At 38.1% G+C, this 27,069-nt stretch overlaps 1 protein-coding gene across 5 annotated transcripts in view; it reads right to left on the reverse strand.

Moving 5' to 3' along the window:
- Window positions 1-176: 176 nt before the first annotated feature.
- arhgap28 (Rho GTPase activating protein 28) overlaps window positions 177-27,069 on the reverse strand; it is a 41,861-nt gene continuing 14,968 nt past the window's right edge. For 3 of the 5 annotated variants that reach the window (XM_060869719.1, XM_060869717.1, XM_060869718.1), the window contains exons 2-15: window positions 18,620-18,804; window positions 17,682-17,902; window positions 15,107-15,182; window positions 14,775-14,947; window positions 13,880-14,045; window positions 13,694-13,785; window positions 11,239-11,316; window positions 9,194-9,353; window positions 8,884-8,966; window positions 6,426-6,623; window positions 5,961-6,095; window positions 5,699-5,826; window positions 5,552-5,616; window positions 177-1,989 (exon numbers count right to left, since the gene is read on the reverse strand). In XM_060869719.1, coding sequence (XP_060725702.1) covers window positions 1,898-1,989; window positions 5,552-5,616; window positions 5,699-5,826; window positions 5,961-6,095; window positions 6,426-6,623; window positions 8,884-8,966; window positions 9,194-9,353; window positions 11,239-11,316; window positions 13,694-13,785; window positions 13,880-14,045; window positions 14,775-14,947; window positions 15,107-15,182; window positions 17,682-17,902; window positions 18,620-18,776 — 1,824 coding nt within the window. In that variant the 5' untranslated portion in view covers window positions 18,777-18,804 and the 3' untranslated portion in view covers window positions 177-1,897. Of the gene's footprint in view, window positions 1,990-5,551; window positions 5,617-5,698; window positions 5,827-5,960; window positions 6,096-6,425; window positions 6,624-8,883; window positions 8,967-9,193; window positions 9,354-11,238; window positions 11,317-13,693; window positions 13,786-13,879; window positions 14,046-14,774; window positions 14,948-15,106; window positions 15,183-17,681; window positions 17,903-18,619; window positions 18,805-21,749; window positions 21,865-21,918; window positions 22,056-27,069 lie in introns of those variants that run through there. The other 2 variants (XM_060869721.1, XM_060869720.1) reach the window with 2 other exon arrangements.

Genomic DNA, 27,069 nt, shown 5'->3' on the forward strand with positions numbered 1-27,069 from the left:
ATAAAGGTGAAGCTGTAGGCTATATGTTTTCTAATAACTGTTTTTTTTTCCTCCTTTTATTACGTTAAAGAGACCCGTGAGGTAATGTAAGTGATAAGAACTTGTTCTGTTGACATTCAACAACAATAAATGTGACTATAATTAGACACAATGAGAAAAACAAAACAAACATGAACTTTCCTTTTGTTAATAAAAAATGTTTAATTGGCAAGTTGCTGTGATTTAAGAGGAATAAAACACTTCAGGATGTGCTGTTATTTGACTTAAGGTTGCTAAAGAGATGCAAGTGTAAGAACTACTTATTTAGATGGAAGAATTTATGATTTGTATATTAAGAAGTAAACATTTTACTTTCAGGCTTTAGTACACGGTGCCTGGGTTCGGTCTGGTCATGTATTAACAGCACAAAACATTTAGGAATGTATTTGTTTCTTATAAAAAAGCTTTTTATAAATGCTTTTTATAAGACGTCGAAGGTGTCGTTATCCGTGTTCCGTATTGTTAGGCTGCAAAATCGTAGCTTCTAAAGTACATTATATATGGAAAGTCAAGACTTCTTATATGAGTGGGTTTTTCTTCTTTTATCAGTACAGGTGAAATGGTTAATACTGGGTTGTGGAGAGATACTGAGTCAGTACATGATAAAAATACAATAAAAATCAAAAACACAACTCAGAGTTGGCAGTGTCGAATCATGTTATAATACAAAAACCAAAAATATAACACAGTCGAGTACATTACGGTTTACAAAAAAAAAAAAAAAAAAAAAGTCCTTGTACAAAAAAGAACCAATTAGTAGAGTTTATAATAATGAGTTCATCTTTTACAATACTTAGTGTTAGGAGAAACAGTGATCATAGTGTTGGCAAGGAGCAGAGGCGAGGCGAGGCGAGATGTACGGCTGGACTACTGGTTACAGTGTGAGCAGCACTTTGGGCCGAACTCGTTTGGGATTAGGTTTAACTGGAAACCTGGCCCAGGGTGCAATGTAAAACCTGTCCTTATCAGCTCTTTCAGGCAATCCTCTGCTCCGGCACAGAAACCCAACGCTCTACAGCGAGCCTGTTTGACCATATATTTATTACTCTCTACTTCAGCCTAGTTGCGGGACAGTCGAGATCCTCATTTGCATCGTAAAGATTCACAGTCCGTGGGTTACCGTGCAACACGTTTTCATAATGTAGTGCTTAAAACAGGAATCCTGCAGTCACTAGAGCCTGTTGGGTTTCATGCAGCACAGCTACTGAATCCATATCAAGCGCGTTGTGAATTGGCATTTAAAAGTTCACTTGGTAAAATAATGCTTACTGTGTGATCATTATGCATAACTGTACCTATTCATAACGTTTAGAAAGTTCAAATGGCTTAATCGCAAGCATGCAGTCAGTGTAATACAAAACCAACTATGGTTTACATGGTAAAATCTCAAGATAAATGGATAAATTAGTGGTATAAATATTATATGTACATGCTTTTTTTTAACACATGTGGCCGTGTAGGCATTGGAAAAAACATGCTTCAACAGTGGCCTTATATCAACAAGTTTCTGGCATCGAACAATCTCAATGGCCAGCATTGCATTGTTCATCCTGTGTGACGCAAGCCGCAGAGAAAAAAACCCCAAACAAACAAGTAAAGCCCTCTTTCTGGAGAGCGCCTGTCTCAAATCCAGCTTTCCACCCAAAGGCTTGACGGATAAATCAAAATCCTTCTAAATATCTGAAAAGGGGCAAGTGAGGTTGTCTCAGCTCCATTGTTGAAAACTTGTTTTTAAGTGATTTTAGAAAGAGGGGCAGCTTCTCCAATCTCCTGTTTTCATGACCCATATCCTGAAATGAGCACAAAGGAGTCCAGCTGTAGTGTCTTTTTTTGATCTGTGGCTGCAGCATAAATATGCTCAGGTTGTTCTGGACTTCAGGACCCATTCACAGTGAGGATTCACACGATACACCTCTAGCAAGTGAGCGTCCGGATCAAGACAGCGCTCCCCTGGAAATAAAAACATTCTTCAGTTAGGGGCAAAACTCTGTCATGTGACATTTACGCATATCATCAGGACAAGATTTCGGAATAAATGCGAAGACATCAAAAGTGTGAAAGTATACATATATATTCATTCATTCATTTTCTACCGCTTATCCGAACTACCTCGAGTCACGGGGAGCCTGTGCCTATCTCAGGGGTCATCGGGCATCAAGGCAGGATACACCCTGGACGGAGTGCCAACCCATCGCAGGGCACACACACACTCATTCACTCACGCAATCACACACTGCGGACAATTTTCCAGAGATGTCACTCAACCTACCGTGCATGTCTTTGGACCGGGGGAGGAAACCGGAGTACCCGGAGGAAACCCCTGAGGCACGGGGAGAACATGCAAACTCCACACACACAAGGCAGAGGCGGGAATCGAACCCCCAACCCTGGAGGTGTGAGGCGAACGTGCTAACCCCTAAGCCACCGTGCCACATATATATATATATATAATGAAGTAAAATCAAACCTTCTTGTATTTTTGTTCCCAATTACAGCATTTGGCAGACATCCTTGTACAACTTACATACATCTTATTTCAGACAAATGAACAGTTGACAGTTAAGGGCCTTGTTCAAGAGCCCAGAACTAGAAGCTCAGCAGTGGTGATATTTAAACACACAACCTTCCGGTCAGTCAAACATCATGACCACTGAGCTACCAGCGTAATATCTAAGTGAGCACTTTTGCTCATCAGGAAGCAAACTGAAAACGATTGAAAACTGAGCTGCTAAATAAGATAAAGATCAAATCATTATGTAAGGAATAAAGCACCTCAGGCATGCTGATATGTAAGAAGAATCAACAGCAAGGTGATGTGATGGAATCAACAGCATGTCCACAGGTGCTTCCCTTTCCTCCTCTTTTACCACAGCAATTTTTACAATGATTACTGTTTTTACTAAGAAACATTTTCTAATATCTTTGAAAATGACTTGTTGATAATATGTAATAAAGCAACAACAGATGAGATCTTATAAGGAGTAATGAAACATGCAGTTAAATTAGTGAAGCGTATGCCCTGGAGTGGCTTATGGTGGCAACATTATGAGCGAATGCAAGGTCCATTTATTCAAATAATTTATCCTTCATAATATTTTGTAATAAACAGCTCTTCTGCCACACAAAGTAATTCATAAACAGTAAGCTTTTTCTGCCAAGCGACATAGTTTATTTAGAAAATATAATAAAATGAACGATGTTTCATAAAAGAATTACATTTACAATATTTCTAAACATTATATATGAATTATACAAATAGTAAATATTATATATTATAATAAAAATAATAAATTATAAAATATTTTTTTTATATTTATATTTTTTTAATTGCCGAAAGCAATTCGTCCATTTTAAAGTTCGGGAATAAGTTAAACTGTTAGTGATGGTGTAATGGTTTTGTTGCTTTAAAAGTTGCCTGATGTGTTAATACAGAACACGGTTATTGTGATGTTTAAATGTTGCCTGATGTGTTAATACAGAACACGGTTATTATGTTTGAATGTTGCCTGATGTGTTAATACAGAACACGGTTTTTGTGATGTTGTTTGAATGTTGCCTGATGTGTTAATACAGAACACATCAGGCAACATTTAAACAACATCACAATAACCGTGTTCTGTATTAACACATCAGGCAACATTCAAACATCATAATAACCGTGTTCTGGCCCTTTTTTTTTTCTGGCCCTTCGTTACGTCACACAGACAAACCGGATGTTTGAATGTTGCCTGATGTGTTAATACAGAACACGGTTATTGTGATGTTTTTGAATGTTGCCTGATGTGTTAATACAGAACACGGTTATTGTGATGTTGTTTAAATGTTGCCTGATGTGTTAATACAGAACACGGTTATTGTGATGTTGTTTAAATGTTGCCTGATGTGTTAATACAGAACACGGTTATTGTGATGTTGTTTAAATGTTGCCTGATGTGTTAATACAGAACACGGTTATTGTGATGTTTAAATGTTGCCTGATGTGTTAATACAGAACACGGTTATTGTGATGTTGTTTAAATGTTGCCTGATGTGTTAATACAGAACACGGTTATTGTGATGTTTAAATGTTGCCTGATGTGTTAATACAGAACACGGTTATTGTGATGTTTAAATGTTGCCTGATGTGTTAATACAGAACACGGTTATTGTGATGTTGTTTAAATGTTGCCTGATGTGTTAATACAGAACACGGTTATTGTGATGTTTAAATGTTGCCTGATGTGTTAATACAGAACACGGTTATTGTGATGTTTAAATGTTGCCTGATGTGTTAATACAGAACACGGTTATTGTGATGTTTAAATGTTGCCTGATGTGTTAATACAGAACACGGTTATTGTGATGTTTAAATGTTGCCTGATGTGTTAACACAGAACAGGCAAGTCATTAAGAACAGGTTCTTATTTACAATGGCGGCCTGACAAGTGGAATAACCACTTAGGGAAAGGGAAGTAGGGCTAAAATAAATACAAAACATTAAAAATACATACAGGTTAACAATTACATAAATACATTTTAAAACAAAATTATGTAGAGAAGCAACTGCATATATCCGTGAACAAATATGATCTAATATTTTTAAAGGATGAAATTGGAATTAATTTATCCAGTTTGAGAGTATTTTGCAAAGCATTCCAGTCGCGAGCGGCAGCAGACTGAAAAGATGCAAGACCAAACGCAGAGTTGGTTTTAGGGATGCTTAACTGAAAATGAAGTGAGGATCGGATGTTATATGTGACAGGCATTAGCTGCAGCTAGTGACCTAAGTAAGGAGGTGAGTGGCCGAGAAGAGTCTTATAAATGAAGGTGAACCAGTGAAATTTACGGCGATTGTGAAGGGAGGGCCAGTTTACAGATGAATATTAAACACAATGGTGTGTATTGAAAGGAGCATTTATGGCAAACCTGATAGCAGAATGGTAAAGAATGGTTAATACAGAACACGGTTATTGTGATGTTTAAAAGTTGCCTGATGTGTTAATACAGAACACGGTTATTGTGATGTTTAAAAGTTGCCTGATGTGTTAATACAGAACACGGTTATTGTGATGTTTGAATGTTGCCTGATGTGTTAATACAGAACACGGTTATTGTGATGTTTAAAAGTTGCCTGATGTGTTAATACAGAACACGGTTATTATGATGTTTAAAAGTTGCCTGATGTGTTAATACAGAACACAGTTATTGTGATGTGGTCATGGCGCCTGCACTGTGAGGATTTTACAGTGGCTTCAAACACAGCTCAGACAATCAGATTTTGGAATCAAAACTATTCGTTTTATATTCTTTAAAACTCCTATTTTCTTTTTTTTTTTAAAGTAAATTCACCCTTGAAACAACGTCACTATTTTTATGCATCTCGGACAAAGACGTAAGTATTTAGTTGTATAAAATGTTGAGGTTCGTGCAGGTTGCAATCCACACGTACGTTTTAGCTTCATGTTTAATTGATAAGTTGATAAACTGATGGCATCATCGAATGAAATTTTGTTTTCTGTTCTCGTTGACTTACCTATATTCCCTCCAACCTCAAACAAATAATGCTTCTGTTTTCTGCTGCTGTTTCGAGACGTTTGGCTAAAAAGCAAAAAGTAAGAGTCAGACGTATGCTCAGTTGTATTCTTGTGTGTCTCGACATAAAGATCTCCTGCTCACTCACCCGTTCTCGAAATCGAATCGTGACATCACATCCCGAGCCTTCGTCTTACTGTCTAGCTGAATCGCCATGGAGATCTTGGCATGTAGTGGTGCCTGCACCCTGATGACCCCTTCACGAAGGTCAGTGAGCTGAAATCATAGGATTGAGGATGCTCAATAACTCTGTACAATTCCACTAATCACAGTAATCATTCTGTGCATGCGTTAGTCACACGACTAGTGGCTATTTACACCCGAGTGCCATGGACGATCCTAAAGCCCACCTCACTCCTTTCTTTGTCACGGTCGGTGTTGCGTCTCCTTAGCAGTTTCCTTTTAGTCTTCTCTGAGCTGGGAGTCTTCTTACTCACGGAAGCTTCGTTCATTTTTCGCACGTGCGAGATGAGGAAACAAGGCACCTGAAACAAAAGTAAGCATCTTTGTATGAGGACAGATGTGGCATGTGATTTGGAAAAATCTGTCTCCCAGACTTTAGTTATGTTAGATGAATAAAATTTTGTCCTCCAAATCTATCTTAGCTTAAAGAGGATTTAAGAACGAGCAACGAGGTAAAATTTTAGGCAGTTGAACTATTTACAAAAAAAAAACCAGACAATTAGACGACATCTCGCTGATCACCGGTTTGCTGTGAATGGGTTTAAGATATAATTCTAATTAAATATAACTAATCCAAAATTGATGGCCACATTTTCCTCTTCTATCTGATCTATAAACTGTACAGGCCTCACCGTCCACAGGAGATCTTGGTGGACGATGAGAAGGCGGACCAGGTGAGCTGCACCTGCTGCTCCCTGCATCTCCTCCTGCTTGGCCTTCTTTCCCCTGACCGTGAATAGATTCGGGGCCACAATCATGGAGACGTTCCAAAGACTCATGCGGTTCTTCTCCTCATATGCCACGACCTTCCTTAGAAACTCCAGCAGAGCCTGACAACACAAACACACGATCATTATGTAAAGATATGCTGTTCCAGTCAATTATAAAGAATGACACGGTGATATAATAAAGTTACACTTTTTACTCTGAAGTTTATTCTTTTCCTACAGCAGCACGTCCAGTAGTGTTTTAATTCTCTTATACCACAGCAACATGCCAACAAACACGTTTTTATTCATTAAATATGCTTATGTTCATGTTAGTTCCTTATATAACTTTACAATGTAGCAGCTATAAATAGACACGTCTTCAACAGCTGCTCCCTTTGTTTTCCGTCTTCTTCAGAAGTTCATAATACAACAGCCATGTAGCCATAACAGTGACAGTTCAGAGCACTGACAGAAGAAACTCCTTGCATAAATGCTAAATAAAATGTCCTTACAGAAAGCTATGAAATATATAGAAATGCACAGCCTTTACCTCTTAAATAACATATAATTAAACGTATACGCATAATTAAAAACCTGTATAACGTCCGTGAAGGAGTCGTAACTATAGAAAGGATAAGATAAGAACTACCACCAGAGCTGATGTTCTAGAAAATAAATCTCTCTTCCCTGATCACGGAGTGATTTTATGTATGAAGCGAGAAAAACTACAACACGATAGATATCAAGTGCTGATTTGATATCAACTATTAAGGTTGAACAACAAAAGCCATGTGTGTTCACAGGAAGGTGATTTGGCTGTAATCAAAGCCAAAGCTGGAGATTGAGAGACACTCTCTGGTCACAGATCACTCTTTGTGTACACAATCATTTCAGGTGATCTAATTTTGCATCTAATAAACATGTGTACAATCCACACCCATGCTTTAATACAGCCAACTCATACCATTATAAACCTGTTAGCTAAATTAGGAGGAATTTACAATATCTTGGGGTTTGTGCATTGTTTCGTCAGGTATGAGACACGTTTACGAGCAAGTACTCGTTCCCTTGCATTCTCAAATGACAAATTATAGTCATGACACATATCCTTTTGACTTAGGTGGAGCTCTGATAAATCGAACGACCTGGCAGACATTCCCCAAACACCAGGGCTGCTTTAGGATAATGAGCATATGCTAAAGAGTGTAAGCTTTTAAACAATAATTCAGTTTGCTAGCTTTATGTAAAATTGCAGCTTTTAATATCTAGAATCGTTTTGTTTTTCTTTTAATGAACCATCTGGCAGAAAAAGAAAGAAAGAAAGAAAGAAAGAGAGAAAGAAATTAGACCTCACATTGGACCTGACCTACCGGTTTTTCAACTGCAAGCTCATTCAAATGTCTAGGAATGAAAATACACATGCACGTGTACACGCAGAGACGCAAAATTACTCTTCCTGTAATTACTCTCCTCTTGCAGCCTTCACCAAGGTGACTATCATGAAATCGGTGGTGCCAGCCTTACACGGCCAACCTAAACAACCTCTTATTTTCTCTCTACCAGACTTCAGGTCAAAGCCAAACAAAAAAAAGCAAGCTTACTATTGTTTTATACCAGAGCTACAGAACGTAATCAGAAATACCAGACGGAGGCATAAACGTAAAACACAATCGCATCGACTTAAGATGCAAGGAGCGATAAGACTCCTTAAATCCATTCCTGAACACAAATAAACAGCTAGTACTTTAACATATAAATTAATTTCACGGGCTTGTTGAAGTTCCTATTTTGCTAAGGTATGAACTAGTTTTCTATAACAGTAACTCTGACGTTTCTATAGTAACAAATCATTCATTCTACTGTAAGCTATCTAATAAATGGATTTCATGAGTCAATGAGTTGTTATTGAGCAAAGCAAATCCTGTGCTCGTAGACATGCTGACGCCTTATATTATGAGACATTTACTGCATTTCTTTGAAGACATTTAACTATTTATTTTATTTCATTTATGGATTCCAGTGCCAGCAATTTGTAGCATTCGGTGATTATTCTGCCACAGGTAGGTCATGAGGACAAAGAGTTTGAGCTTTCTGTTTTCTCTGTATTACAACATGTGTTTATTTTTTTTATTTTGGCTTATTATTTCCTGTTGCATGGAAGTTTTAAACAAAAAGGTTAGACGAGGTTAGACATCACGAAGTTAAGTCCATTATTAATTACGATCACTGTGGCAAAACACTTTGGGACATGCTGTTATTGGACATGCTGTTATTGGACATGCTGTTATTGGACATGCTGTTATTGGAAATACTATATGAAAGGTATGAAGAACAAGTGTGGTGACAAAAAAAAAAAAAAAACGGCAGGTAAGATTCTTACCTTCAGCGTGTCTCTGTTAGCTTCGGGCAGAAGCAGGATGAGGAGGTGCAGAGCCTGCAGTTGGTGTTTGTGTGGTGCGATATCTGTCACATCCGAGACAGCTGTTAACCTCATCATACTCGGTGACACATAAAGCTACACTATCTTTTTGCCATCAGTGACAAGTACAAGAGTGAAATCATGCATAGTAATTCTTGATAACACTTTTATTTGTGCCAACTGTACTGTGAATAAAAAGGTTTTTATGTTTGTTTGTTTGTTTTCCAGTAGGCACATGGGAAGGTATGCGTGATTTTTTATAGGTGCTCACTTTGTGCGGCGGTGAAGGCAGGCAGGTGCTGCAGTGTGAGCAGGGGGTACGGCAGCTCTCTGATGAACATCTTCAGCAGACCAGCTGCATCGTTTTGTCTCACCTGCTCCCAATCAAAACTGTCGTCATAAAACTTCACCTCCAGCTCTTGACGCAAGTGCTGTGGATTTGCATAAAATTGAATAAATCAATAAATCAGGAATCATGCATCAAAACCTAACAACTGAGTAACTGAGGGTTAATGGTCTTGCTCAGGGACCCAGCAGTGGCAGCCTCGTGAACCTAGGATTTGAACTCATGACCTTCCGATCACCTTAACCACTAGGCTACTACTGTACGTCCCATAACAGAATAATCTACTGTTGAAGCAGTAAAGACAAACACTTTGAACAAACACTGAGTTCAACTGAATTATGGTAGAGTTGATGGCAGTATTAGCATTCTGTTCTGTTTGAGCAGAGGGTGCAAATAAAAGGGTGTTGAAGTGTAAACAGAATGCTATATTCAGTGTAGGCAATATTTTTAATTACATTTAAATATATTCAGCTTATCTGCAGTGTCATTGCATAATTCTCCTCTACTTTTCTATCTCTCTCTCTGTCTCTCTATCCATCAATCCCCTGTGGTACAATATATGTGGAGTGTCATATTATCCAGTATGTTTTTTTTTTTTTTAACTCTGTTGGAGGTTCCAACTTGTGTAACAGACCGTTGCCTTTAGCATGTTTATCTGATTTATTATGACAGACCCACATTTGATTCGGAAAACACCAGTAATGACACAAAATAAATGACTTCTACATATGCTTCAGTTGATCATGGTGATCAGTGACACCGCTCTGCATAATTATGGGTAATGTTCAAAACCAATATTGTTGAAGACCAATATAACACTGTAAGAAGTTTTAAGTCCCTTTAAGTGCCCCTCTACACACAAATAGTCCTGTACACTCAGCTCCATGTGTACCTAAGCCTGGAGATTATGTGGCGTGTGTGTGTGTGTGTGTGTGTGTGTGTGTGTGTGTGTGAGAGAGCAGTACTAAAGTAAAACAGCTGGTCTGCAATAGTGCCCTGTAATGCCAAATCTTTCTAAAGGCTCAGAGCAGAAAAATAATCAGGATGCTCTGGAGTCTTTCCATACCAACAACCCCACTGCGATTTCTTCCAGCATTGCATTATATTGTATTATAATGCAATGCTGGAAGTATTGGAAACACAGCAAACTCACTAATTAGCATTAAAACAAACATAAGTATCTGACCTAACCTTATGTTGCTGTAGACTACAAATGCTGCTTGTAGATAATGCAGATAACGCTCAGACACACGCACACACACACACACAAGCACACGTACACACACATGCACACACGCTCAAACACACGCGTACGCATGCACGTGTACATGCACACACACGCGCACACAGGCAACAGTAACCCGATTTTGGTAACCCAATCACTACTCCTTCTATCTTAATGTCAAACTGCCTTTTAATGAGTTCATTTTTGCTAGATTGGATTAGAATAGATTAGACTACCTGAGTAAGATGCAAAGCTTCACAGCCTCTTCAGAGATTTCAATCAACAAGGCAACCCTGTGCAGGCACCACTAGCTTTCATTAGTTCTGAGCAGTTACACATGGAAATATCAACATGGGCACAAAGAATGTGTACGTAGAAAGGAGTGAATCTGAAGCGTAGTGGTTAAAATAAGATCTGCGAAAAACAAAACGTGTGTGGGTTGTCAGGGAGCTACATGTTTTTTTTTTTGTTTCCATTGGCACATCATGTGTGTTAAAATCTGAGGTAACATGGTGATGGAAATGTGGTATGTCTAGGATTTAAAGCTAGCTGATACTGAGTGACATCGAAACCAAACTTTGGACAAATTCACCATGCTATAATGTGTGTGTGTGTGTGTGTGTGTGTGTGTGTGTGTGTGTGTGTGTGTGTGTAGAAACGTAATAGAGCTAAACCAGTCATTCAGTAGTTGAATTACTAATTAAATTAAGGAATGAAAGCACTTTTAGGGGTTAAGGTGTTTTACCTTTACTCTAGAGGCGGAGCCAGGTACCCTGAGAATTCCTTCCGTCTGTAACCCTGTCTGCTCCAACTTCGACAACAGCTGCAAACAAACACACAGATAAACATGAACTGTCACACTCAGAGAGATGGGCTTTCAGAGCTCAATATGGATCCTTGTTCACTCAAAAAACTGAACGTATGGCGTTTGCTAATTCCAGCGGGTTTAGTGTAGTGTATTTGTCTATCAAACTTTCTGATACACCCCTTGCATTGTTTAGAGATAACGCAGTGTGCTGTGTGAGATTTTTCAGCATTCCACTCCTTTTAAGAACAGATAGAAGATGCTTTATCTCTCACTGATAAGCCAATCAGACAGCAAGACTCTTGCTCAAACAGTGAAACCTAAACTAAAAAACACAAACGGATAAGCTTTCTCCTGCTCGCTCCAAACCTAAGCTTTATTCAGAATGGAACAGAAAGTCACCCTGTAGTGCTGGATATCAGTCTTAGCAATTAGTGTAAATATAGCTGCTTGAGATTATATGAGGAAAATAATCTCCTCCGCTGTGAAGGTTATATATGCCTTGTGAGCTGCTGAAACTCAATCTCATTCTCGTTCATTATTTAATGCATGATTTTCAAACTATTCCAACACGACATACCATGACCTTTCGGTTACATTTATACTCTTCGACACGTACAACTGTTTTAATATTCCTTAACGTTTCATGGTTGTAATGAAGTGTTCTAGTTAATTCCTCTTTAAACTGGATCAGGTTGCTCTCAAGCCGTGAGGAATCTGTACAGAGCATTAAATTCTCAGCATGTGGTGGACTATTGAACTTCTTTCCTCCCACACTCTAAAAGCAGACACAAAGGAAATAAATTTAGTAAAAAAGACTCAACTCTTAACACAGAGTAAAGCTTGCCTTTAGGCAAATTACACTGGCAAGAAGATTCTCCTCGGTGAATAAAGTCACTTAGGGATTTGGCTTAATCTCCGAAATGCAGCCTAATAATACTTGGTTCCATTCTCGGTCTCGTTCCTCTCAAGATTTCTTCCCCATATCGTCTCAGGGAGTTTTTCCCTTGCCACCGTTGCCTCAGGCTTGCTCAATAGAAATAAATATCAATTTAATTTTAAACATTGTAATTTCTATTTTGAAATTTTCCATTAGTGTGAAACTGTTTTGAGACAGTGTTCACTGTTAAAATCACTAGACAAATAAAATCAAATTGATTTAAATATCCTAACCTCAACTACTCAGCTACATGGTTAGCCAACTTTTGTGTTGTACCGTTAGCTCGAATGACAAGCTCTTTCACAAGAAAGCAGAGAAAACTGACATCATATCTACATTTATTAAGTAGTTTGGATTCATTTCTAAATCTACAAAAAACAAACCATGGTGTATTAATCCACTGTGATATGGTTAACCATTTTTATACCACTATATCCTAGTGAATTTCTTGCTTTGCTGCATAACTCAAATGTAACTAGAGGTAAAAGATGACTAACTTACTAAGAAAGACTTTACTTCAGAAGGGAGTACTTCAACAGAGCTGATAAAACATACTATGGTTGATTATGAACCGCTTGTCGAGTGCTAATCCCACTTAAATTAGCAGAAAACGTCACATTTCCCTTTCTCCGATATTTCTCTTATAGATAACCCTCATATGAGCCTCAAAGCATTTTAAGACAAAAGAATCCTACTGGCTCTTCACTTCGGTCAGTATTGGATTCCATAGTGTTGTAAAAGAAGAAGTAAAAAACTGTCATTTTAAAAAGGTTAAGCTTTTATCAGCTAAATACTGCTGATTACTGCTGCCAAGGTAAACTTCCAAGCTTTCCTGTGATGTAGCTAATACAAGCTAAAATGTCAAGGAGAATTTGCTTGATATGTTATATATTCACATGAAGTAGGGCAGTAGTAGTGATTATATAAAAAATAAATGACAAAGAATCCTCTTAATGAAGCAAAAGACACAATAAGACTGATAGTCATTTCTCTATTCGGCCCTCAAAATGGCAGCGATGATACAGAGTGAGGTCACATGAAGTGGAAAGATATGTGACTCTAGTTCTTCAATACAACACAGTCTCGTAGCTTCCAAGCAAAAACAGACAAGAAATAAAGCAGATTGTAGCAGCTGACCAATACTCAAGGGAAAATACAGTAACATGGGTGAGACTTGATAGTTTTTCTGAAAAGTGTTTGCTAAGAATGGGAACAAAGCCTCGGCAAGTAGAAAAATCAAATACATCAAGCTGAGGCTGGAGCTGAGGAGGAGGGAGGGAACTGAGTCCAAACCAGATGAAGTGCTGATTAATGACTTTCTAAAATGTCCAGTGCAAAGAATCGCTGTGCTGAAGTTTCCACTTTGGGCTGAACATAAAGACGCTTTGCTGTGGTTCAACCCCTGCACCACAACCCAGCAAAAACAAGAGCGAATCCAAGAGATAAGCTACGTACCTTTTTGAAAACAAGGGGAACTTTAGAGCCAGGAAATTTCTTTTGGTCATTTTCCAGCAATGTAGTCAGGGGAACTCCAAATATGCCAGTTTCTGCAGAGAGAAGGAGGCAGTTATCACACCAACCAAAACATATCTGGAGAATAAGTGATGAAATATTAAATGATAACATTTTAAAAGTACTCACCCCGCACCTTTCTACGAACTTCACGATTCCTCTTCAGCTCAATGCCCAGGGCATCGTAAAATGTGGTTAGCTCTATCAGACAGATATAGCCGATCTTCTTGATGTCTTCTGAGGACAAGTCTTGCACTCTGGTCAGCCCTTGCTTAGGCTTCACAATCTGGAATGTCTGAGTAAGAAAGATAATAAAATTATCTCAATAAAAAAATGAAACAATCTACAATCTACATTTAGTATGTATACTCTATATTTCATCTCAAAGCATGAGGCAATAACCATTCAGATAGATTTCCTTATCCTAATCTTTTGGATGGTTTTTGTTTTGTCCATATTCAACACAGCTGTGGTTAATGACTCTGTTTTTCTGTTTTAGAAAAGTTATAAAAGGAAAAAAAAAAAACAACATACACAGTTTCCCAAAAATAATCAAAGTAAATTGTGATATCAAACTCATTTCTGCTTTTGTAATGACCCAAGCTCTTTTTCATAAACATCTAAAATGTAAAGGCATAATTTTCAACCACTAAAATCTGTGTATGGTTATACCAACAGAGATAAAAATGTCTCACACTTAAAGCTATATCAGACTTGTGGCAATAAAATAATTCACTTGTTTGTACTGATTGAAAAAGTCCAATATGTCAAGCTCCATATTGCCTGCAAAAATAGAACACCAGTCTACTGCTAAAAAGGCTGAAATCCTAAACTGAGTATTGTAAATGTGACCTGTTTTCCCATCCTTTCTTTCGGCTCTTAGTGCAATCAATAAAAATGTAAAAGCAATAAAAATCCAATGATGACAGATGGTGAGTGAAAGGTTTAGTGGCCCACAGAAGCTTTGTGTGTGTCTGAGATTATAAAGAACTGTGGAAAAGCAAAGCTGAAGGTAAACACTTACTGGTAAATCCTTGTCTCCTTTCCAGATCCTTTGGCAGTCAAGGCGGTCGCGGCCTTTCCGATGAGCCGTCACTCCCTCGGAGTACGGTACTTCAAATGACAAGATATTCGGCTCCAGCTGACACTCTGACATGCTGCTCTCCACAGGGGAGAACACTGGGCATGACTGGTTACCTACAGCAAACATGTGCATACAGACATAGTCTGTAATACCCAAATTTGTTGGTTCGGTAATGCTATATGAGTTTAGTCAGGACAATATACTAAGCAAGAGCAATAGCCCCATAATGGACTTGTACAGTGGTTTGCTAGCATTAACAGCCACAGACTAACCTTTGGGAGGTATCCAGTGTGGCAGTATCGGTGTAATTGTCCCATTTGGGGACACTGTAGGAGTTGGTTCAACTGTCTGTAAGAACAACGGAATGTAATCAAGGCATATTAACCCATGTGATAAAGAGAAATGAACAGTTTCAGAAGCAACAGAATAAAAGTAATGCGACATATAAATCCCATGGTTTACACTTTGATGTTTATTAGTACTGTACAGTATAGAAACATACAGGAAACGTCTCTGAAATCTACACATAGGTGAGATCATGTGTACTCATGATCATGTGTTTTATTGTCATGGTCAGTTCTCTCCATACAATACAACCACAAATGGTTGGCAGTGGTTGTTAAAGTAGGATACAAAGGATTGTGAAGTGTTGCCAGGAATAAGTAATTTTTCAAAAATTCAAGAGTTATTAAATTATTTGAATGGCCATTTGAATTGAAAGCCTCAATAACCCAAAAACCAGTTACCTGTAAATAATATCAACTTGAATCTAATGTGTTCAGTTGGTTCTGGATTAGAAAGATCTATGTCTCTAATAAAAGAACAAAATATTATATTATTTATACATGAAACATTTCATAAAATGTTCATGAAATGTTCACAAATGTATTAAATACAGCTAAAAGAATCCATGGCTGCAAAACCTTTAAGCCCATGGACTACAAAAGAGCTTTGAATGCGGCACTCTGAAAAACAATGCTGAATCACATCATAACAAATGATAATGGGTCATATTCTTAACCAGACTTCCTGTTGTGGTCTATTCCTCACTTTGCCTTCCTTCCAGCAGAAATGTCCTTAACAACCCATCATCCTTTTCTGTAATCTAGATCACATTACATGAGCTAATGTTAGCACATTAGCCCACTGTGCCAAGCTCTACTCACAACTGCATCCTTACCATAGAAACAGTAAGTCTCAGTTGCCAGTCCAGCTGGCTGCGAGTAACTGCCCTACATTCGCTGCCAGCCTGCCTACTCCCTTGCTCCATCAAACACCATTTGTTGACCAGATGTCCACTCAAGACATTCTACTTTTTGCTGATGATATTGATACGGTAGAACTTGCGAATAAGACTGATCCACTGCATGTTCTACCATGTTCCACTTTCACCACCCCATGCCTGTGCATGTGCCTCTATAACACTCATTCTGGTCAGGCCTTGGCAGGACTGACCAGTTACTCATCCACTTCACATGCTCTTAGTCACAAAGTCTCTCAAGGATGGGCTTGAGAGCTGCCTTTATTTTGGTGTTTATTACTGAATTCCCACACATAAATGACTCTCAATTCATTTCAACTTGTATTGAAATTTAAACAATAGACAGTGTCAAAGCAACTTTATGGAAATCCAGATGAAGCAAGCCAGGGGCAACAGTAGAATTAAAAGGAATCCTTCACAGAAACCAGACTCAAAATGTAAACCATCCTCTTCTGGGAGACAATGGATAATGGGATTCTTAATCAGATATAATTAGATATAAAGAGACCAAACAGTATTTTTCATTATTATTGGGGTAGTAAGAGTGGTGCGTACTTGTTCACTCAAATGTGCCATATACTTAGAAACCCGAACGTGATGTAGCTTTAAGTGGTAGTCCGTAAGGTCCAATTATGTACTTATGAACTATATTTAAAGGTTTCCAGGTAAAATCCAGGTAAAATATATACACACTAAAAGTAAAAAATATACACTCTTGACAGAGCCAGAGGGACCATCTGACAGACAGAGCTATAGAAGAGTAAAAATAAAATAAAAGCAGTATGGTAAACAATATGTGTTGAAAGAAGAAATACAAGTCCTGAGACAAGCACAGGACAGTTTATATGATAATAGCAGAAGTTACAGATCTACAGCGTCCAGGTGAGATCATCCACTGAAGCAAAGATGCATCAAATTAGGGTCAAGTCTATTCTGTTTACAAAAACAAAGTCCATATTTATTTAAACTGCAACTCGAGTAAAGAAAATCCTCCATCCTATTTGCCTCGGTCATTGGATATGAACACAGCTTTACTGAAGGCTAATTTAAACGCAGCTTGGGTTGTTCCACATTCTAGCTCTTCTACATTCCAGCCTCAGTCAGTAAGAAAGCTATGTTTTGAGATGACTGGTGAGCAGCTGACCTGGCAAATGGGTGGCATGCTCAGGAATGTCTCGCCTATCCTGTACTTACCCTGAACACAGCTGTCACTCTTATCATCAGTAGGTTTCTAAATGAGACTGACACCTGAAAGGCTCCACAGTGACTGAGGACAACAGGAGACGTAAGATCGAGAGGCAGCTTTATCTGCTATGTATGTAACTCATCATCTCATAGACATTTAGAGAAAAGAGATTATGCAGCTAATCTTGCCATGTGAGAGCAGGAACCAATTAATCTTGCAAGATACTCAGTCTCAGGAGGCATCTCAGAATCAATATTCCTGTCAAAAGGAATAAAATACACTCAACGTGAAAAATCCAAGAGTATCAAACCACCATCTTTATAGTGTCTGAAAAACACTTTACGGATCTTCCAAGAGACTTCCGTACATAAATCTCCAGAACATTGTGTGTCTTGCTTACCGATGTGTCATTCGTGGAGAAGACATCCCGGACATGGCGTATGGCCTGCTTGTTTCTTTTGCGTAGGGTTTGTGTGTAGTTGTCTAGGCGTTTTTTCACCATGGCGGCTTGTGAGCGAGTGAGTGTTGAAAGGAGAGCCTCGGCAGGACTGTCAACGATCGCTCCGGACACGAGTGGGGAGAGACCAGCTTCGTGAAGCCATGCTTCCTCCAGTTCCGCTTCTACCATGCAGAATTGCACAAACATTACAGTCAGAATGCCAAGAATCCTGTACATCTACAGCAACAGTCACACCTGATTATTCACTTCCGATAAACATCTCAGTGCTGGGGCAATCAGAGTGAAAGAAAGAGTGGAAGAGATTAGGGGCCTTAAAATGTCTAGTATGGAATGTTTTTTTTTTTGGTCTCCAGTTTTAAGTTTCTAAGTAATCTGAATAATAATTTAAGCAACTTGCAAAGTACATAGGTTTAGAGACTCGGTGCCTTTAATAAAAAACATTGAAAGGTCTATCTGGAACCTTCCCAACCAAATTGCAATTGGTTCAGTCTGTCTCACATACATTATTCATTTAAATGTGCTTAATTGTGCTTGAAACATGGACCCCAATGCTAATCATGCATTCCCCTATGAAGAGAAAATCACCATATCAAACAAAAGTAAAAAGAAAACCAACAAAAACAGCATGAGTGAAAACACCTGTTAACCATTTTCTTTCAGAAATCCTGATATAGACCAGGGGGCTAACAGAATACATGTGTACATGACCAAATATTTTATCCAATGCTGCCAAGCATAAAAACAGTCCAAAGATGTAAAAGGAATGCCCAAATCCAGCAGGTCCACATTTCAAATATAGCACAAGAAAAAAAAAAGCTTAATCATTATTATATCCAGCTGTTCAAGCAGAACCCCATGTAGAAGTAGTCTGGACTCACCATCAATGCTGCCCTTCTCCATCATCTCCTCCTGTCCTCCCTGGTAGTTCTCCTCAATGTTCCTCATCTCACTCCAGTAATCCTGCATGGAATCCTGGGAGTCTTGGGATATGGAGCGATCAGGAGGAGATGGAGGCATCGCTCCTGCCGAAGTCATCCTCGCAATTCCCAGATTCTGTGCTTTCCTAATGAAAGCAATACAGAAGAATCCAGTTACTTAAATCCATTACTCATAGTAATATCACATAGTAACACACAACAAATATGCATTTTAACCGGTACACTTATCCAGGGCAACTTGCATTTTATCTCATTTTATACAACTGAGCAATGGAGGGTCTTACTCAGGGCCCCAGCAGCGGCAGCTTGGTAGAGCTGGGATTTGAGCTCATAACCTTCTGATCAGTAGTCTGAACACCTTAACCACTAGACTACCATATACCTGTACCACAACAAATCAGACTGCAAGGCATGTGGTGATGTAAATGTAGGAGAATTACACTACAATTACTACAAAAATAACCAGAGTATACAGACTCACTGAATGAGCCAGGGATTATTATAACGTCTTTACTGAATTAGTTATAACACAAAGCCGAGTTGTTCACAAGGGACATCCATTTTCCACTATAGCCCACTCATTTCAAAACACTCTGAGATGAAAGAGTTTGTGACACCATGCAGACCTTCACCCTTTTTTTTCCTGTCAGCAGCTGTTGGGAGGGTGGAGAGATGGAGGTAGAAGGATGACAGACTAACTCAATCCTTTCACTATGGAAGCTTCTAGATTAAAGGTAAGCTTCATGAACCAAAGGCAATCAATCATCAAAGCAAGGAAGTTTACAGTAAAGCAGAATGATCTTAGGATTTCAAGTAGTTCTCGAGAACAAAGTTAACATTATAGTCCCAAAAAGCCCTGCGAAGCAAAGCAATCTAATTCAATTTAGGCTTGAACTTTCCTACTGAAATATTGATAAGGAAAAACTAGCTGACTATGAACTGTTATCACCGTGTCTCGCATTCGCTCTCTGTAGTTTCTTTTCCAGGAAGCAGGCTTCACTTAGAGGATGTTATCGATCACAACCATGCAAGATGCCTACTGTGTTAAGAGAACTCCATTCTAATAGCCTCAAATTTCCCTAAGAGGCTTCTGCTCTCAGCTTCGACGTTTTTTTATTACTATATTTTGGAGTCTCTGTCACACAAGCATGACATGCTGGTTTCAAAATTGCCTTACGACACAATCACTGACTCATTGACTTTGCAGAACTAATTATAACTATATAAACATTTCCACAAACAGAATAGTAGTTCGTTTGTGTTAAATCTGCCACATTGAGAATTGTAGGACGGTGCTGGCTGAGCAATCCTATCCATTTCATACTGCTAAAAATAGGTCTCTCACTTACAGTATACAGGTCTACAATATGTCTATATCAGTAGACAGGAGCTTTTATCTCTGTTTATTTCATCTGAGATTTTCTCCTTTAATAATTTGGTTCTAGGTTTATGTTTTTACAAGCTGACCCGTAACAGCTACACAGAAGAGATGATGGAGGTTGTTATGCAAGGAAAACATAATTCTTTTGCCAATGGGCCCACTAAGGTACACATCAAAAGATGTGTTCACTATAATGTACAATAAATAAGTCATTTCCTATACATCAATCATGCATTTAAGATAAGCACAGGCATTATAGCCATTAATGAGATGGCTAATGAGTTCAAGAAAGGTTCCTCTACACAATGGTAATGGTATTTTGCCATCAATGAAATCTTTGGCTGACCTGCGATCAGGACACATCAACTGAGGAATAATGAGGAATAGTTCAACATTGTTCCTATGCCACTCTATGTACACATGCATAATGTATACTAAAGATGTAACTTTACTTCCTGAATAAGTGCAGACCTGAGTACAAGTTGCGTTCACATCCGGCATAGTTCCGGCGCAACCAAAATGAGACTACCTGTAGGAGGTGGTCTCAGGTTCGGTAACACGGTGCGCAAACCCTGCTCTGTTTCAGAGTGAGCTACCAGGCAGGCTGAGAGAGTGTGACAAAGCTCATGTGAAAAGCACCAATAGGACCCACAAGACAAGCCCAAACCCAGAGAACAAGTACCTATATGGCATCGGAAACATGGCAAAAACATAAATTACCATTCTATTAAAGAGAAAAATATTCTTATTTCATCAAGTTCACATGGAAAAATATTTCTGTGTCCCCATTGAATGTAACAGCCTGAATCGTTATTTACTGACAACTTTCTTCACCTGCAGGTTTAGAGTGAATTGTATTCTATTGCTTGACATGAAGAAGACAATTGGGCTTGATAAAGGGGATAATTAGTGGAATAATTTCACACAGTGTTCAAGAATTATCTTCACAGTAACAAAATGAATGCAATTCTAAAACAACTAACTAAGTAACAGTACAGTGTGCTACCATACCATGAACTCCAAACCTGTAATGTCCCTGGTAGTTTGGCATAATCTACTGTATCATAAATTTCCAAAACAAAACTTTGGCATAATACCTTTTTATGAAATATTGTGGTATGCATTCAATATTTAGTTCATGCAACCAAAATCTTGGCAAAAGTGCTTTCGATCTAAACTGGGATCTGTTGCTCATCTCGGTACGTTACAGTACATTGTGACAACGACATGAGGATTCATCAATGGATTGAGAGTTACAGGTTTAAAGCAATCGTTATGCTATACAAAAAGTGAAAACCAATAACAGCACTATCCAGTACAGGTTTTATAATATGACAAAAGAAACAAACATTATATTTAATGTTCTATACAATACTGCATTACAACTATAATACACGTCTTAGTACTGAACACACTAGATGAACAGGCTAACAGAACACAAGTCTGACTTCCTGACCTGAATTTGGCTTGGCACAAATCCTAACAAAGCCTGAGGAAATGAAAGACAAGCACCTTAGCAAACACATGCATAATATGAAAATAAACATAGACTACTGCAAGTTGCTTCTTTATATCACCGAACCATATTATACAGCAACCGATATTTTTAGTCCTGATGTTCCAGCTAAAAGAATCAATACTCCTTGAAAACTGACTCCAACTAATGTCTAAACGGAAAAAGCAGATTACCTTTCAGTGTCTCATCCAGCTACAGAGGACAAGAAAGAACATTAGAGTAGAGTAGCTCTGCTCTGATCGGAGATGTAGATCATAAATCGAAGCCTCACAAAGAAGGAGAGTAGGGGAGCAAAACAAAAAGTGAGAGGAACAGAAACAGATACGAAGAGGCTCAACTGACCCAATATCAGGATTTCCTCCTGTGACGGCAGGAACCCTGTGTGTAACCTAAACTCATCTCCCCTCCCACATACCTCGCTCCATCTATCCATCCCACTCCATGGGAGGCGAACAACTTTCCAGCACACACATTTCTTCCTTCCCTGCCCCCTCAGTCTTTCTCTTCTTCTCTTTGGTCCACCCATCCCTCTCCCTTTACCCCATCCTGTCCTGTTCTCTCTCTCCGGCTGGGCTAGAAGCCACTCCCTGCTTTAATCTTTACAGTTCCTCCACTTCCCTTAAGAAGGAAGGAGTTAAATGCCCGTTGTCTTCCATGTTTATGCCAAGTGGTGTCTTAAACCCTTCACAGTGAGACTAGAAAGTAAGGACAGTTTGGATGTGAGGAGGTGTCCTGGGAGCTGGAGTGGTGAAATGGGGTAATTTCAGAAAATCAGTCCCACATGTAGGTAATCAGCAAATCATTCATATCGCCACTCACTTTTATTTCACAACAAAACATTTTACTTTTCAATTCCTGAGAAACAAACATAGACTGAATGTTCCATTAAAAATGACTAAATAAAGGGATCTAGTTTCCGGAGGTTTTGCATCGCACAAGGTGTTTTGCATACATACAGAATGGCATCTGCTCTGACCCAAAAAAAAAAAGAAAGATAAATAAACATGCACACAAAGTACGCTTCACCATTTCTATGGATAATAAATAGAACATCCATATAAACTAGCCATTCCTTCTGAAGTATAACAATAAAAGAGCTAGATGTCGTTCAGGGCAAAACAGATTCCATAGCTCAACAAGGAACGAGAACTAAACTTAAAATGTGGTACTAGAGTTCATCCCTGTGAGGCTGCTTAAACCACAGAAGAAATCTGAAGATCCATCAAAAATCATGACCTCATTCTTCCAAGAATGTAAACACAGGAGCAGTGCTGCCAAGGCCGTAATCCAAAAGCAACATGTACGCAAAACTTTTGTCTTCAAACTACTTTTCGAGCAGGTCAAAGAAGGGAAGATTCAGACATTCTGCTTAGACTGGAAAACATTTCCAACTGCTTTATCAGTGTCTGTATGGCTACTCTGGCCATTTATTTAATCGACTAAAACATTTTCCATTTTCCGTATTGATTAAAATGGGCATCCACTTCAATGCTGATAAAATCAAAACAGAGTGCCAAACTGCTGACTGCGGAAATGCTGATTCGGTGCACAAAAGCTTCAGAACCGTTTGGAAAAGCATGAATGAAAATAGAAATTCAAGATGATTTTATCAGAAAGGTATGTCAACCACCCCCAACTAGACTTCAGCTAAAATACGAAACACATGTTTCATAAAGATGCCTCAGGGAACTTAACCAAGACTGCTCAAGGTTCCACGCACTGTGAAATGAAGGGCATCAGCTAATGGCTTTAATAATGACCAAAGCAAACTGGAATTATTTGATTTTATGACTTGGGTTGCCTGACTAGAGTAAATAAATCATTACAAGTCCTAATAGTATGACTGCAGGTACGACATAACTTGTGACTTAAGGTGAATATATTATCTTCCCATCATAATCAATCATTTATTTAAATTTTATTCACGGCAAATCTGCACATTGCATTTAAAAGCAATTCTTATAAATTCTTAGAACTCAGTCAAGCATTATTGCTGTCATATAGAAGAAATATTTTAGAAAAAAAAAACAAACATTCTTAAAGCTGTTTACTCGTCTGAAAGCTTATTAGGTTGACAGAAAATAGAGTTTTATTGATTTATAAGAGCATCACCTATTGAGCAATACTTCTGAATAGACTCAGAGATTAAGAAATAACAGTACCCCACATCAGAAAGTACCTTTATTTAAATTCACATTCATAATATTTGCCAATTTAAATCATTAAGCAGGCAAAGTACCCCACATGGCTTCTGCAAAGGGAAACAACTGGCATTTATAGTGCTGGTTTGGGGAAACCTCTAATGACAGGCCATGCTGAATAAATATAGCTACCAAGCCTGTTATCCTATAAACTGGCCTTTGCTCATTAGTGCTGGAGCATTAGGCACTGTGAGAGCACAAAGTATTGCTCAAAAGTGATTCAGAGGCACAACGTCATACAAACCGATCAATACGGCACTGAAATGCAGGGCTTCGAGATGATTAATATCTATAATATGGTCATGGAGAATTCTGCAAACACTAATAACTCATTAACGCAGTGACGGAAAAGTAACGGCTAGCCAAATTGTCTTTAAGGCTTTAGTGTTCAGTCTGGTCACAAAACAACACATGAACCCCTGTGGTTGAGATGAGCAATAGTAGCCATGTGGTGATTAATGGGTTTTTATCCTCCGTAAGCTTTCAATTCATGATCTGAAGTCAAAGCCACCATAAGCGAGTCTTTGTTAACCATCTTGTCACTGTGAAACACTTTATAGTGAATTTTCTTTATGGGATTATGGCTATGTTTATACCTTTACTATCATCCTTCACACACCATTCATTTGTGTCTGGCAAATAATCCAATTCAATTAGAATTTTTTTGTATAGCACTTTTAACATTGGACATTGTCTCAAAGCAGCTTTACAGAACATAAACATAATACAAAAAGTGTATTATTATACAAAGCTTAATATAATACAAGAGTTCAAGATTAATATTAATACTTGTATTTAAATGTGGTTGTATTTATCCCCAATGAACGAGCCTGAAGTGACTGAGGCGACTGTGGCGAGGAAAAACTCCCTTAGATGGAAGAGGAAGAAACCTTGTGAGGAACCAGACTCAAAAGAGAACCTCATCCTCATTTGTATGACACTGGAGGGTGTGATTATTAACATACAGTCTAACAATTGTGTATTGATGAGGAGGTTGTTGTCCTCAAAGTCATGTAGTTGGTGTCTCCTCTTAGAATGTCTGAACTGGAGCAAATACCCAATGCATTAAGGCCATTATCCTGAATTCCTTCATTCCTACTTAATTACAAAGTTAAATAGACTTCCCTGGTATTGGAAACAACCCACTTAGGACAAACTCACTCATAGCATGTTACAATTGCTATTTTCATTTTTTTCCTACCATTATGAAGAGGAACTACACTGTCTCTGATGCTTCCTGTTTTGGTTACCAACATAGAAAAGACATAGTTTCAATCCATGACTTAAATATGCAAATTTACCACTATACCACCACTATTTAGTACATGAGAACTTCCCATGAAAGTAAAGTTTGGATGAAATTACGTAAAGAAAGTGAAACTGATGGTTTAGCAGCAGAAGTGCTTGTTTAAAAAAATTCCCTTTGGGAGATTCTGTGTTCCAAAGAGCTTTGTTTCATCACAACGTCCACTGAGACTCTCCATTAAAAAAATAACATTTCACCCACTAGGACCGAGCAATACAACAATACACTATTAATATCACGATAAATTACATCATAATACACTTTTCTGAGATCAGTTCTTAGAGTCAGGTTTAAAAATATTGGCACTCTTGCTAAAAAAAAATGTATTGGTGGTTTATAACCTTAAACTCAACTTGAAAATAGGAAAGAATGTTAATTCTAAATTCTTCAGAAAATGCAACTGAAGCATGTTTACTTGTCTATATTGTGCGTTTTTTTATTTACCTGATTAATCAGAGTTCCTAAACACACTCCTCCTATTTGACTACATTTATACAGGCAATGGGATATTTCAAGTTCCAGCAAACTTCATCATGGTCACACCATGACTACACTTCTAAAGGCTGTCAGTCAGTCTGTGTATTTTACATGGCAGTATTATAAAAGCTCTATCCCTCTAGCTGCAAATTCTTGGTTAAACCCATAAGACGCTTAAAAGAATTTTAGTTTAATTTCATTTTCGATCACGCTAGCAAGAATGCAGTTGTACTGAATATCGGCACGGCTGTGATTACCTGCGGTCTGATGCCAAGAGCTGAATCACGTACATCAGTACACTTGTTTATGTAAAACAGAAGCTTGTATGACATTTATATATTGCAGATCAATGTTTCTGCACGCACTCTGATTTTAAAAAAATCTTTAAGCATTGTGACGTGGTTTTTTTTTTCCATGTTGCCCGCCACGACCATAAAGATCTCTTTTAATCCTTTTAACGTCTAATAAACGTTCAAAGCCGTAAATGTCCGAGGTTTCTTCTAAACGCGGCAAAATTTTAATTAATGCTCACAATATCACAAGATAAACAAATAATAGTACAAAAGGATGCACTAGATAGATAGACCCATAATTCTATTGATTGTGGTTCATCAGACAAAGTTAATTTTGTAAAAGTTAACAAATTAAAACTTAAAGGAAAATTACTTGACATTTGTAAAACTCTCTCATTCACACACACACTTCCGTGCACAGACACCAAGCCCAAACCTTTACCATGCAAATTGTATATCGTCAGTACATCTTGTTTCTAAATTGCGACAGCGTTCCTGTGGTTTTAGTTAGTTCAAAAACCAAATTACCATTCACACTAAAGAATAGCACAATAGGTCTTGAGTTCCTGACAAGGTTATCAAATCCTATATTAATGATTAATTTCAATCCTAAAACAATGTACAAATTATCAGACACACTGCTATGTAACCCCTGGTCATAAATCAGGTTGTTCAAGATAGCTGCAAAATAATATTCTTAGCCTTTATGCGCACTTCTTCGGACCTCCTCAACAGTATGTTTAAACAAACCTTTGAACCAAACCTTGTGTAAGTCTATCCATTTCTAATTCAGTCCTGCTGTGTATAAATACAGGTATTAATGTAATATTCAGATTCGGGTTGTGAAACAATGAGAGCTTTTGTGCATTCTGATTGAGTCAATAGTGGATTTTAGATATTGTTACGAACAAATACCAAGACAAAAATTTTTTTTTTTAATCAGAGTGAACAACTTTCAGTCAAAATCCCTACATATCATGTGAATGTTATCACACAGACTAAAATACTTGATGTAAACAAACATAGCGCTTAGTAGCCTACAAAGCAAATAGCTGCACCGTGTAAATAAAAAAAATCATAAAAGCTTCAAACCCTGTGAATTATGGCACCGTGGCATTTTCCTTATTAAATACAATTTAGCAAGACCTAATAAAACAAAGTTAAATTGTCAAGAGCTCAGCATGGAATCAGCTAGAATTTCTAATCTAAACACCTC

The sequence above is a fragment of the Tachysurus vachellii genome, chromosome 5, assembly GCF_030014155.1.
Source record: "Tachysurus vachellii isolate PV-2020 chromosome 5, HZAU_Pvac_v1, whole genome shotgun sequence".
NCBI classification, from domain to species: domain Eukaryota; kingdom Metazoa; phylum Chordata; class Actinopteri; order Siluriformes; family Bagridae; genus Tachysurus; species Tachysurus vachellii.